Here is a 13,925-nt window from a genome sequence, read left to right on the forward strand (position 1 = left end):
TAGAGGTGGGAAGGGCTGTTGAGTAGAGGTGAGCAGAGCTGTTGAATAGAGGTGGGAAGGGCTGTTGAGTAGAGGTGGGAAGGGCTGTTGAGTAGAGGTGGGAAGGGCTGTTGGGTAGAGGTGAAAAGGGCTGTTGTGTAGAGGTGGGAAGGGCTGTTGAGTGGAGGTGAGCAGAGCTGTTGAGTAGAGGTGGGAAGGGCTGTTGAGTAGAGGTGAGCAGAGCTGTTGAGTAGAGGTGGGAAGGGCTGTTGAGTAGAGGTGGGAAGGGCTGTTGAATAGAGGTGGGAAGGGCTGTTGAGTAGAGGTGGGAAGGGCTGTTGAGTAGAGGTGGGAAGGGCTGTCGAGTAGAGGTGGGAAGGGCTGTTGAGTAGAGGTGAGCAGAGCTGTTGAGTAGAGGTGGGAAGGGCTGTTGAGTAGAGGTGGGAAGGGCTGTTGAATAGAGGTGGGAAGGGCTGTTGAGTAGAGGTGGGAAGGGCTGTTGAGTAGAGGTGGGAGAGCTGTTGTGTATAGGTAGAATGTGTCGTTGAGTGGAGGTGGGAATGGCTGTTGAGTAGAGGTGGGAAGGACTGTTGAGTAGAGGTAGGAAGGGCTGTTGAGTAGAGGTGGGAAGAGCTGTTGAGTAGAGGTAGGAAGGACTGTTGAGTAGAGGTGGGAAGAGCTGTTGAGTAGAGGTAGGAAGGACTGTTGAGTAGAGGTAGGAAGGGCTGTTGAGTAGAGGTAGAAAAGGCTGTTGAGTAGAGGTAGGAAGGGCTGTTGAGTAGAGGTAGGAAGGGCTGTTGAGTAGAGGTGGGAAGGGCTGTTGAGTGGAGGTGGAAAGGGCTGTTGAGTAGAGATGGGAAGGGCTGTTGAGTAGAGGTGGGAAGGGCTGTTGAGTAGAGGTGGGAAGGGCTGTTGAGTAGAGGTGGGAAGAGCTGTTGAGTAGAGGTGGGAAGGGCTGTTGAATATAGGTGGGAAGGGCTGTTGAGTAGAGGTGGGAAGGGCTGTTGAGTAGAGGTGGGAAGGGCTGTTGGGTAGAGGTGGGAAGCGCTGTTGTGTAGAGGTAGGAAGCGCTGTTGAGTGGAGGTGGGAAAAACTGTTGATTATAGGTGGGAAGGGCTGTTGTGTAGAGGTAGAAAGTGTTGTTGAGTGGAGGTGGAAATGGCTGTTGAGTAGAAGTGGGAAGGACTGTTGAGTAGAGGTAGGAAGGGCTGTTGAGTAGAGGTAGGAAGGGCTGTTGAGTAGAGGTAGGAAGGGCTGTTGAGTAGAGGTAGGAAGGGCTGTTGAGTAGAGGTGGGAAGGACTGTTGAGTAGAGGTGGGAAGGACTGTTGAGTAGAGGTAGGAAGGGCTGTTGAGTAGAGGTGGGAAGGGCTGTTGAGTAGAGGTGGGAAGGGCTGTTGAGTAGAGGTAGGAAGGGCTGTTGAGTGGAGGTGGGAAGGACTGTTGAGTAGAGGTGGGAAGGGCTGTTGAGTAGAGGTGGGAAGGGCTGTTGAGTAGAGGTGGGAAGGGCTGTTGAGTAGAGGTGGGAAGGGCTGTTGAGTAGAGATAGGAAGGGCTGTTGAGTAGAGGTGGGAAGGGCTGTTGAGTAGAGGTGGGAAGGGCTGTTGAGTAGAGGTGGGAAGAGCTGTTGAGTAGAGGTAGGAAGGACTGTTGAGTAGAGGTAGGAAGGGCTGTTGAGTAGAGGTAGAAAAGGCTGTTGAGTAGAGGTAGGAAGGGCTGTTGAGTAGAGGTAGGAAGGGCTGTTGAGTAGAGGTGGGAAGGGCTGTTGAGTGGAGGTGGAAAGGGCTGTTGAGTAGAGATGGGAAGGGCTGTTGAGTAGAGGTGGGAAGGGCTGTTGAGTAGAGGTGGGAAGGGCTGTTGAGTAGAGGTGGGAAGGGCTGTTGAATATAGGTGGGAAGGGCTGTTGAGTAGAGGTGGGAAGGGCTGTTGAGTAGAGGTGGGAAGGGCTGTTGGGTAGAGGTGAGAAGCGCTGTTGTGTAGAGGTAGGAAGCGCTGTTGAGTGGAGGTGGGAAAAACTGTTGAGTATAGGTGGGAAGGGCTGTTGTATAGAGGTAGAAAGTGTTGTTGAGTGGAGGTGGAAATGGCTGTTGAGTAGAAGTGGGAAGGACTGTTGAGTAGAGGTAGGAAGGGCTGTTGAGTAGAGGTAGGAAGGGCTGTTGAGTAGAGGTAGGAAGGGCTGTTGAGTAGAGGTAGGAAGGGCTGTTGAGTAGAGGTGGGAAGGACTGTTGAGTAGAGGTAGGAAGTGCTGTTGAGTAGAGGTGGGAAGGGCTGTTGAGTAGAGGTGGGAAGGGCTGTTGAGTAGAGGTGGGAAGGGCTGTTGAGTAGAGGTGGGAAGGGCTGTTGAGTGGAGGTGGGAAGGACTGTTGAGTAGAGGTGGGAAGGGCTGTTGAGTAGAGGTGGGAAGAGCTGTTGAGTAGAGGTGGGAAGGGCTGTTGAGTAGAGGTGGGAAGGGCTGTTGAGTAGAGATAGGAAGGGCTGTTGAGTAGAGGTGGGAAGGGCTGTTGAGTAGAGGTGGGAAGGGCTGTTGAGTAGAGGTGGGAAGGGCTGTTGAGTAGAGGTGGGAAGGGCTGTTGAGTAGAGGTGGGAAGGGCTGTTGAGTAGAGGTGGGAAGGGCTGTTGAGTAGAGGTGGGAAGGGCTGTTGAGTGGAGGTGGGAAGGACTTAAACAATTATATTTTTAATATTTTTTAATCATTTAAAATAACAAAAACTGAAGGTAGTAAATAGCAAACAGATGGCTGGAATAATACGAATATGTTGTGTGGTTTGATATGTACAAGTTGGAATACACAGTGGTTGGGTTGTGGATAGGTTAAAGTGCTCATATGTCTTTTAAATATTTTATCTTACCTTCCCATGTATTCGCCAACTAAAACTTGCTTACATTTGGCACACTTGAAGCACCATATATGCCACTGTTTCTCTAAAGCCAATAGTTGCTGTCCAGTAGAAATCTCTTTGCTGCATCCAGCACAAGCTGTGAAGCCAAAAAGCAATGAAATCAACTGATTTGAGAATCAGAAATGTGTTTGGTTTATTCAGATTTTTCTACTTATTTTTCAGATGAAAGGTAAGATTAATGATCAGCACGGAAGGAAATTTGTTCCCCTCCAAAACTTTAGCATTTTATGAATGATGTATATTATTAATCAGGCCTAAATTTGTTGAAATGAGCATAGAGCTTTATTAGGGTCTTAGGACTATCAGGTACCATGTGAAATAACTGATGCTCTGAAACTGTGCAAACAGAGGGACATAATACATGTACAAATGTTTTGAGCATATCCAAACGTTGGTGATTAATTTGGCTTCCTGTTTGATTATGTGTTTGAATTTCCTTTGTTAAAGCGTTTGAATAGCGATCCAATCCATGTGGGGATTCACAAAAATGAACTTCTGATTCATATGATTGGAGCCTGCAATAATTCGCAACAATTCAGAATGCTGGCATTACAACATTTTATATTTTCAGTGCATACAATTTCATAATATTTCACATACTAGCCTAGTAAAACTCTATGAATGCTCTCAGAGTGCAACCGTCAAAAATTTAATATGTCTTAGGAACTGTACACTTTTTGCAGAAACTAGACAAGAGCTGTATACTTTACAGCACAGTAAAGTTAGTAGTAATTTTATCTCATCTGACACAAATATAAGGATTATTAACAGAAATAAGAAACTACTAGTATACGTGTACCTGGTGCTGCAGGTGTCGATGGGCTTACTGTTCTGTTATCGGGCTGATAGCAGTTTTCACACATCACTTTATGACCATTGAAAGTCACTCTGTCACCAGGTGGGAAAGGTTTCCTGCAAGATAACATGTGATAAGTTTATATAATCTATTTCACAATCCAAGTTTGAACTTGTATGATTCATGAATAATGTATGCATGCTTTTTGTGATCTCTGATTGGTCACATGAGCTATACTAATTCATGAATAAACATGAGGTGTCATGTGATTGGCCACATGAGCTATACTAATTCATGAATAAACATGAGGTGTCATGTGAGTGGTCACATGAGCTATACTAATTCATGAATAAACATGAGATGCCATGTGATTGGGCATATAATATTCACAAAACTATGAATAAACATGAGATGTTATGCTATTTGTCAACTGTGATAGTTTGTGGACAAACATGAGAAGTCTATGATTGGTTGCATGAGCTACACATTCCATGAATGAGCCCAAGGTGACATGTGATCAGTCACAGGATACAATACAGGGTCACACTCACAGAGTGCAAAAACATTAATTTAAATATTTTTGAGATTTTAACTTTTCCTGTAGTTTTTCTTTTGTAGTTTTAGATTTCTGTATGACTTTATTAACTGTAGTTTTGACTAAACAGAGCTACATGGAAACCAAGTGAACAATTAATGATTTTACAGTAGCTCATGAATATGCATGACAGTATGTATTGACTACTGGAACAAATATTACAAATATTGAACATTGGCATATATGATTTCTTTCAAACTGGATACGCACAGCTGTTAAAAATGAATGACAAAATAGTATCATTACTTTACATAATAATTATTGCAGCAAAGTTTGTGTATTTATATTATTTTATATATATATATATATATATATATATATATATATATATATATATATATATATATATATATATATATATATATATATATATAAATTGGTAATGATGGAAACAGCGGGCACAGAAAGAAAGAGATGTTCTCGACATAGTGATTCTGGTCACTTGATGTTAATCCATTTTCTGTAAAATGCAAAAAATTTGAAAACTTTTTCTATTTACTGATTTCAACTGACTCACACCAGTGAGCTTAAAAAAGCTTTGAAGACACAGTGTCATTTCTGCCATAGAGGGTGTACTTTTACTGAGTGATCAAAGCAAATAAAAAAGGGAGGACGCACTAATGGCCAGATCAGAAATACCAATTTGTTTGTTCATTTTTTGCTACGAACCAATTTTTTGCCATTCCTTTTTTTGACTGAATGTGATCATTGTAAATTTTCATGTGCTTTGGTGTAGGGTCATGGGGTAAAAGGTCATGGAGGTGGAAAGGTTAAGTTTTTGAAGTACATAATTTTAAGCTAAGACTACAAAACTATTTTATTTCTTACAAGACAGCACTATGCCATGAAAGTGAAGAAAAAGTATTGTTAGCATGAAGTTCATTTGTACATGTTGTAAGTGAAGTGAAAATATTAGCAGTCAGCAAGACAGAGATGATTGTAGTTCCATTTTCACTAGATTTGATGTGATAAAGATGGAATATACGCAATGTCAACCAAAAATATGACAAAGTAGAACTAGTAGTCTTAATTTTTATATTTGGTTTTGATCGTTATTGATTTGCTATCTGTGTTCTTGACACAAATAAAAAAATAAGAATAATACAAATATAAGTAAATGTTAGGTCAACTGAACTCTAGCACACACAAAGCTTGGGAAGATGGGAAAAACATGCTGCGTTTTTATTCACCAACCTACACTTGGAGCACCAGTGAATACAGTTAGTACACAGACATTTACTTCCATCAAATGCTACTTTATCACCCGACTTGAACACCTCCCTGTGGAATTAAAACACAATAGGTGGGCATGCTACATCAATTAACAAACAACTGAAATTATTAACAAAATAAATTTAAGATTTTAAGATAAAAATCATGCATTTAATATTAATATGCAATGTTTTAATATACACAAGATAAAAGCTGATGATAGCCAGAACGCCAACATCCTACGGGTTCTGGGTTGTGTATGTATTCAAACATGCAAAATAGTACAAGCAATTGACGCAATAAATAAACAGCTATTCCACATGCAACACAATTTAACAAAATATTTTTAAGTTTAGAATCAAATGGTTTTGCTAGTTAACGGACAAACTGATGTTTGATTATTAGACGACCTGTGTCATCTCACACTGTGTACCGATGGCATAATGCATCTGAACAAGTCGTGCAATTTTTGTGCGAAGTGAGTGTTATGCACAAACACAGGCTTCATAAGGCAGGGAGCTTTTAATTGGGTCTGAATTCATTCTTCCCCGCTTAGACAAATAAATTCACCCACTGTTAACAATCCTGAAAACAAGGTCAGCTCCATGGTCTACCTTAGCTATTCCAGTGATTCCATGTAATTCCTGACATTTGATGGGAAAGTTTATAACACATGAATTTCAGACACCTGCTGATAACTGACTGATATCAATAGAATTTTTTAACCAGTCAGAAAAAGGTTTTATGGTGTACTTTATACTAGCAGTACAGTGTGGGATGGATTGCTGCAATTAAAAGAACTGTTTAAATTAAAAAAGTGCTGCAAGAATGACTACTACATGCACTGACTGAGATGTTTTTTATAATGGTGTAATTTGTATGAATTTCTGATACATGTACTTTTCCTATTCATTTTTTTTTGAAAACATAACAAGTGTTTATTTTGTGAAAGGTAACAAAACTCGATCGACTATGAAATTTTCTTAGGGTTATGATATACCAGGTATAAGAACTTAAACCATATGATTTACTATTTGTACAAACAAATCAAATATCTTCACGCAAATACGAGTTTTAAATGATAAAATTTGTCATCTGACTGTAGACATCAAATTGTGAAGTTTATTGTAGATATAGTAAGACAGTCCTTAAGCGGGAGGGTCGTCACCTGCACACACACGGGAATTGAGTCCCGAGTGTCGATAACAACACACACTAAAAACGCAAAGGCTCATGGGTAGACACTTGTTTGTAAACAATGACACGTTATGGCCATCATATCAAATCTTGACACAAATGTTTTTTCTTATAAAAAAAACTAGTCATTGTCAATGATATGACTTTCCTTTGTAGCCAACTTCGAACAAAATTGGTCCAGGTTGAGAAATGATGCTGGACAGATGCAAGAACAGACAGAACCCAAAACCCAAAGTCTCTGTTTATGAGTTCAGATATGATACTTATATAATAAAAAAACAAAAGTATTCCATCATTGGTCTTTAGATGGCACACTACACAAACATGAATAAGAAACCATCTTTGTAATATTGGCATGTACACTCTTTTTTCATGAATACATGCATTGCACGATATTAAATTTTACTGATTAGCGAAGCCAGGTGGCTCAACCACTGGAATGCTGCTTTTGAAATACTAATTCAGTGCTATTAATAAATAGGCATGCATGCGTAATATTAAATCTTCAGTGCAAAGAATAACCCAGCATTCAGAATCACTCTGTCAAAACAATAGTTAATGAATGTAGTTCATAAGAAGTATATTAGATCCAGTCCAGACCTCGGTTTAACATGACATTATTAGTATATACTGTGAATGAGGAATGTTGTTAATTTCATTTAGGTCAAAGGTCAGCAATCACCATTACTGTATGCAGGGAATGAATGCAATGCACTGGTAAACAGTAAGGGATGAACCATTTAAAAAGCGGAGGGGAGGCAATAACATTTTTTTTATAAATTAAACACCATTTATTTTCCATCAACATGGCCCAATAATTATGCATGAAGTATTATTTTCCAATTACATGCGTAGATCATTTTTTTAATACCTCCCTCCAGCTTTAAAATGATTCTCCCCTTAAATTCAAAAATAATATTGACCACAGTATATTGAAAGAAGTGATACAATCTTCATAAATATGCTGAGTGAATTTTGTTAGCTACAAACATTTAATGTGGAGAATTTGACACAGTATCTCGTAATGGCTAAATACTGCCACAAATATATATGGGCATCGTTGTAGTTAGTAAAAACATTATAAATCATTCAATGGATTATTAATAACTATTGAGGTGAAAGCAAATCAAACATACTGTGGTCAATTAGAGAAAAAAGTTTCAAGAAATCTGCAACGCAACGATGAGTTTTATTAATATAAGTTAAAAGCAAAGCAAACAGCTGTCAGTACACAGTTGTAAGCTATGTAGAGAAATACATAAAAGTTAAAGATTTGATGTTCTACCCATGGGTTGTATTTATCTCCACACATTATATGTTTTAATTCTATCTTCCTGTTTTTTACCAAGGCCATTTCAGTGTCTTGGGCACGTTATGTTACCAAGCTTGTAACATATACCAGCGTTAAAGTCGTAATAATAACGACACACGTAATATATAGACTATTTATTACAAGTCAAGAGACACTCAAGTTATACATAAAAAAGTGATTGCACCAATTTTGCAAAATCTGCTTCAGAAAAAGTCATTTATCAGTTTTATCATAAAATTGGCTAAATTTCAATGCAGCAAATTGGATATTGTATTCTCTGCTAAACTAATCTGCATAAAGTTTATCAATGGAAATTAAAAGAATCCTATTGGCCCATATAAATAATACATAAATAATAATTTAAATAAAATTTTATTTATATCAACGGCCATCCAAAATTAATTAGTATGATGCTATAAATAAATACAAGTTTCAAATGTCGCATATCTTAAATTTTAATTTGCATATTTGAGCTTTAAAATACTGAGAAACTTAAAGATAGCAACTCATGGTTATCAAAGACACAACTGAGATTAGCCACAGAACACAGAAGTCCTTTTATATGAATATTTATTTTGACACGCACATAATTAATTTTTCCTCGGAGACAAAAACTCAATCGCCATATGTACATGTACTAAATTTATAACATGACATAACAGCGGTATTTTCAAAGTTATGTGAATGCTATTTTGCACTTACCCACACTGAGAACAGACGAAGCAGTGTTGATGATATGTATTTCCCAACGCGGTCACCACTTCTCCCTCTACATATTCTCCACATGCTTTGCATTTGGTACCAAACAATTCTTGGTAATCACCAGCACAATAATACTGGCCATCTTTCACAAAGAACCCGCCATGGGCAAGGGTTGCAGCACACACTGAAAAAACAAAAACAAAAAATATTGGAAAAATATTTCATAACAAGTTGTTTTTGAAAAATAATGGGAATGCCAAACATACATGTAGTGATGTTTCAAAGCCTGAAAAGAAAAATAATTAAATATTTAGATTATATAAATTATAGGTATGAACCAGGATGATGTTAATCGAAGACACAGCCAAGTTGAAATATCACGCTATCAGTCATTACGTAATTCATCACTGCCGACACATAGATAACACACGATTCCTCACTTTTTACGACACGTTCAACTGCACAAATCTTCTTGCAGTGTTATCCCTGCAGGTTTCAAACACAATGAACTTTTCCAATGTATGGATTCGGTACACATTACGTAGTCCCGCCCACGTACGCTGGAGAAATTCCTTGACACATTTTAATCTCCAAGTCTCTAGTATATACACCATAAGGCGTTTATCTGAGAATATGGTATGCCTATGTAATGTTATGGCCAGGATCCGTGAAAAGTATAAAGTTACGACAAGGTCAATCGAGGTTGCTGACTGAAATACAGTTGAAATGTTACATATGGATGACGTGAACGGCAGTGGCAAATCAACATCTTAATGAATACAAATATAGTTGGTGATATTAATTCATTTCAGTTTATTCATTTTCATGGGATTTGTTTATTCAAGGTTAAAAAAATACAAATTTTGTCTTTTATTAGAATTAAAAATTATAAGAATACTTTGTTAATAATGACAATGTCAGTTGATACAGTTAAATACAGTATGCCAATCATAAAATGAACACTTAGTTGCGACCGATATGATCTGGTACTGCTAGCTATATTTTCATGATTTCATTATTAATATACAACTTTTCCTGAGTTTAGTCATAATTTGGTGAAGCAAAAAGGCATTTTACAAGATTTGTGCCTATGCAATTATTGTGTTCATTGATATATTGAGCCAAGGTTGAAAAACTGAGATAATTTGGATAGAGAAATTTTTGAGGAACTGAGCCGTAGCTGAAAAAAACCATGTTGAAGAATTGAATGTTGAGAGAGAGGCAATGTTAAGAAAGCTAGTGTTGATAAACTGAGAGAATGAACAAATGTTGAGGAATTGAACAAATGTTGAGGAATGAGCCAATATTTAACAAGCCATGCATGGCACAGTCCCCGTTAGTTATCAAATTTAAGATATATAGTTTTGTTTATAGTAATATAGCTGGAATATAGCCAAGTCAGAAATATGATTTTTTAACATTAAAATGATTGACATTTGTATCTGATCGTCAAACAAGTACTTGTCCATATTGAGAGATATTGCTTTGGAACAGCATTCAAAATCAACCATTTTGAATACATGTATATATATATAACATGATTTATAACGAATATATAAAATTTGAACATAATCAGTCAAAGCATTTAAGAGACATGGCTCTAGAAGCCCAATCATTAAAACAAAATGGCCGCCAGTCAGCCATTTTGAATCCAATCTGACAAATAAAATGACGTGCATCAGGAACCAGTAATGTCTAATGTATGTACCAAGTTTGACTGAAATTCATCCATAAATGCCAGAAATGCTTGATATTTGATGATTTTTTAGCACAAAAATGACCACCATTCGGCCATTTTGAATATGATCGTCGAATCAATATATCTGTTTATCTATGACATGATGTATAATGAATATTTAAAATTTGAACATAATCAGTCAAAACAAGTCAGAGATATGGCACGAGAACCACATTCATTAAAACAAAATGGCCTCCAGCCGGCCATTTTGAATCTTATCGGAAAAACATTCGACCATCTTAAATCAGATCGTAAAACAACATGTTGTGCATCAAGGTCCTATAATGTTTTTGAAGTACATAATTTTAAGCTAAGACTACAAAACTATTTTATTTCTTACAAGACAGCACTATGCCATGAAAGTGAAGAAAAAGTATTGTTAGCATGAAGTTCATTTGTACATGTTGTAAGTGAAGTGAAAATATTAGCAGTCAGCAAGACAGAGATGATTGTAGTTCCATTTTCACTAGATTTGATGTGATAAAGATGGAATATACGCAATGTCATATTCTATAATGTCCAACGTATATACAAGGTTTGAACAAAATCCATCTATAAACAGCTGGGAAATGCTTGATTTTGATGATTTTTAGCACAAAAATGGCCGCCATTCGGCCATCTTAAATCAGATCGTGAAACAAATTGACCTGCATATGTATAATATCATGTGTGATGTATGTGTGAAGTTTGATTGTGATTGTGATTGGTCCAGGTATTTCTAAGATACAGGTCCGGATGCACGCACAGACGCACGCACGCACGGAGGTCAAAACATAAGTCCCCCTTTTCGGACTGCGTCCGAACGGGGACTAATTAAGCAATTGAGCCAAATTATGCTGATAGAATATTGAGAACGTCAAAGTTGAGAAATGTTAGCCAAAGATGAGAAAGCTTTTAATGTTGGGAAATTGATCCAATGCCGAGAAAGACAATTTTGATTAATTGAGCTAATGTTGTTGAAAATGTTGAGCTAATGTTGTGGAATCTAATGTTGTAGAATCTAATGTTGTGGAAGCTAATGTTGTGGAAGCTAATGTTGTGGAAACTAATGTTGTGGAATCTAATGTTGTGGAAGCTAATGTTGTGGAATCTAATGTTGTGGAAGCTAATGTTGTGGAAGCTAATGTGTGGAAGCTAATGTTGTGGAAGCTAATGTTGTGGAATCTAATGTTGTGGAAACTAATGTGTGGAAGCTAATGTGTGGAAGCTAATGTTGTGGAATCTAATGTTGTGGAAGCTAATGTTGTGGAATCTAATGTTGGGGAATCTAATGTGTGGAAGCTAATGTTGTGGAAGCTAATGTTGTGGAATCTAATGTTGTGGAAGCTAATGTTGTGGAATCTAATGTTGTGGAATCTAATGTTGTGGAATCTAATGTTGTGGAATCTAATGTTGTGGAAGCTAATGTTGTGGAAGCTAATGTTGTGGAAGCTAATGTTGTGGAAGCTAATGTGTGGAAGCTAATGTTGAAAAACTGACCACTAATGTTGAGGAATTGGGTCAAACACCAATGTCGAAAAATTGCATCAGTGTTGAGTAAGTCAATGGTGAAAAAAGTTTAGAAATCAAAAAGAAGAAACCATGCAAAGAAAAAGTTTAAAAAGTCAGTGTAATAAAAGACACTGGAGGAATGCAATAACAAACTTCAGTAGCAGTGTTTTGGACAAAAACAATGAAGCTATAAATATCGTTACAGTAGAAATATGTTTTGCATTTGTTTTGACTGAATAACATATTTTTGATATGATTGTGTTATTTACAAGTAAAATTGTACACTGAAGCGATAGTTGTAATGTTTTGGACTAGTATGTCATCAACCGAAGACAAGTAAACTAGACATCAAGTAAACAAAGTTTAGTAAACTTAGTAAATAATATATATTACATTAGAAAACAAAAAATATCATGATCTTCATCTTGATCTTCTCCAATTTTACAAGAAGTTGGTAATTAATACATTGCCTGTTGACGCTATTTTTTTTATCCATTTTGGCAATCAGCAGGAAAATAATGTTACTGTTAAGCCACAATGTCTATGTTACCACTAGCTTAAGCTATGACACCTCTGATACATTACAACATATCTCATTGCATCACATGGTTTATTACTTATAAAAATAGTTATTTGATACCTATATATAGTGCAATTCAGACCAAAACCAACTCATACCTCCCCACTTCCCCCTGTCTCACAGTTGTTTTTCTAACAGCTGGAAATAATGAAATACTGATTATTAAAAGTTGGCCGAGTGCCACAACATGTATGTGATGATGCAGAGCATTTCCAGACAGGCAATACGAAATATTTGTTAATCTATCAACGCAGTGGTGTGCGATTCACACCATTGCCGTGATCTGACATCCTAAGAATTGAATTTTTTTTGGAGGATATACAGACACGATAGCCAACTGAGAGAACATCCTACATCGAGGTTGGTATCCAACACACCGTGGAGATTATGACCTACATGTCAACTCACCCCCAGTGTTTATTTCCTCTAATGTTTCAGCATCTCTCCTACAGTATTCAAATAAATAAGCAAATTGCTCACTAGCACATAAAAGAACATTCAACTGTACAGAGCAAAAGATGATGGGTAAAAGGTACCGGTAAAGGTAAATTGAGAAATGAAATTTATATTTTTTGATTAGCTCACAAATTTGTAATTCTTTTTTAATATTTTTTTCAAAAATTTTGTACAGCTGATTAAAAATTATGTTCAATTGGTCAAAATAAAAAAAAATACAAAAAAAACATGCAAAATGCTGTTCCAAAATTTGGATAGAAAATATATGGCATTATGATTAAATGTTAAACATACAAAAACCTATAATGACTATTTAACTAACTATAACCTACTTTGTTTTGTTGTCCCAGGATGCAATGCATGAAACCATTTATATTTGATATACTATGAATTTAACATTTTTTTTTAGTTTCAGTGTATTGTGTCTCCATATACCAGAATGGTGCTACAGATGTAATGCACACCTGAACCGAACACCATGGACACTGAGGAAGTTCATGTATATACATAAGCACAACAGAAGCAACTGGAAGAGATGCCTAGATATCTATAATTGATACAGGATTCAGTTTTAACTAAATTTTTTCTATCACACTTTACAGGTTTTACAGTAAACAAGCGAAAAGTATGGGTTTGTAACAAATATAATAAATAAGCACTGCATAGATTTAATGGGACAGTGGCATTAGCATAAAACCACTAAGCTCCTATTTCTTCACAATGTAGATATTTCACTTATCACTTATACTTGTATTAACAATTGCCATCTCATGCCCCAAACAATTCAACACAACATACTAGAATACACCTTAAATCAATGCTATACGAACAATACAATTGTTTAATTTACGATAGACACGGAAGTCAGGTGATAATGATATAGTGAAGAATGCTGTGATTTGCCAAGTCATCGTTGTTAATCATTTACCAAGATGCCTGCAGTTGTGAAGTACTAGATACTACATGTAT

The 13,925-nt window shown here is 36.9% G+C and overlaps 1 protein-coding gene across 8 annotated transcripts in view; it reads right to left on the reverse strand.

Annotated features, from left to right (window-relative positions):
- LOC102805379 (actin-binding LIM protein 1-like) overlaps positions 1 to 13,925 on the reverse strand; it is a 104,705-nt gene that overhangs the window by 34,502 nt on the left and 56,278 nt on the right. For 7 of the 8 annotated variants that reach the window (XR_014930729.1, XM_085504494.1, XM_085504491.1 and 4 more), the window contains exons 3-5: positions 8,692 to 8,875; positions 3,677 to 3,789; positions 2,827 to 2,953 (exon numbers count right to left, since the gene is read on the reverse strand). Coding sequence is in view for 7 of the 8 variants with exons in the window: in XM_085504494.1 (XP_085360620.1) it covers positions 2,827 to 2,953; positions 3,677 to 3,789; positions 8,692 to 8,875 (424 nt within the window). In the remaining variant the exon portion in view is untranslated. Of the gene's footprint in view, positions 1 to 2,826; positions 2,954 to 3,676; positions 3,790 to 8,691; positions 8,876 to 9,131; positions 9,254 to 13,925 lie in introns of those variants that run through there. The other variant, XM_085504496.1, reaches the window with a different exon arrangement.

The sequence above is a fragment of the Saccoglossus kowalevskii genome, chromosome 10 (assembly GCF_978046115.1).
Source record: "Saccoglossus kowalevskii chromosome 10, keSacKowa6.1, whole genome shotgun sequence".
Classification (NCBI taxonomy): Eukaryota; Metazoa; Hemichordata; class Enteropneusta; family Harrimaniidae; genus Saccoglossus; species Saccoglossus kowalevskii.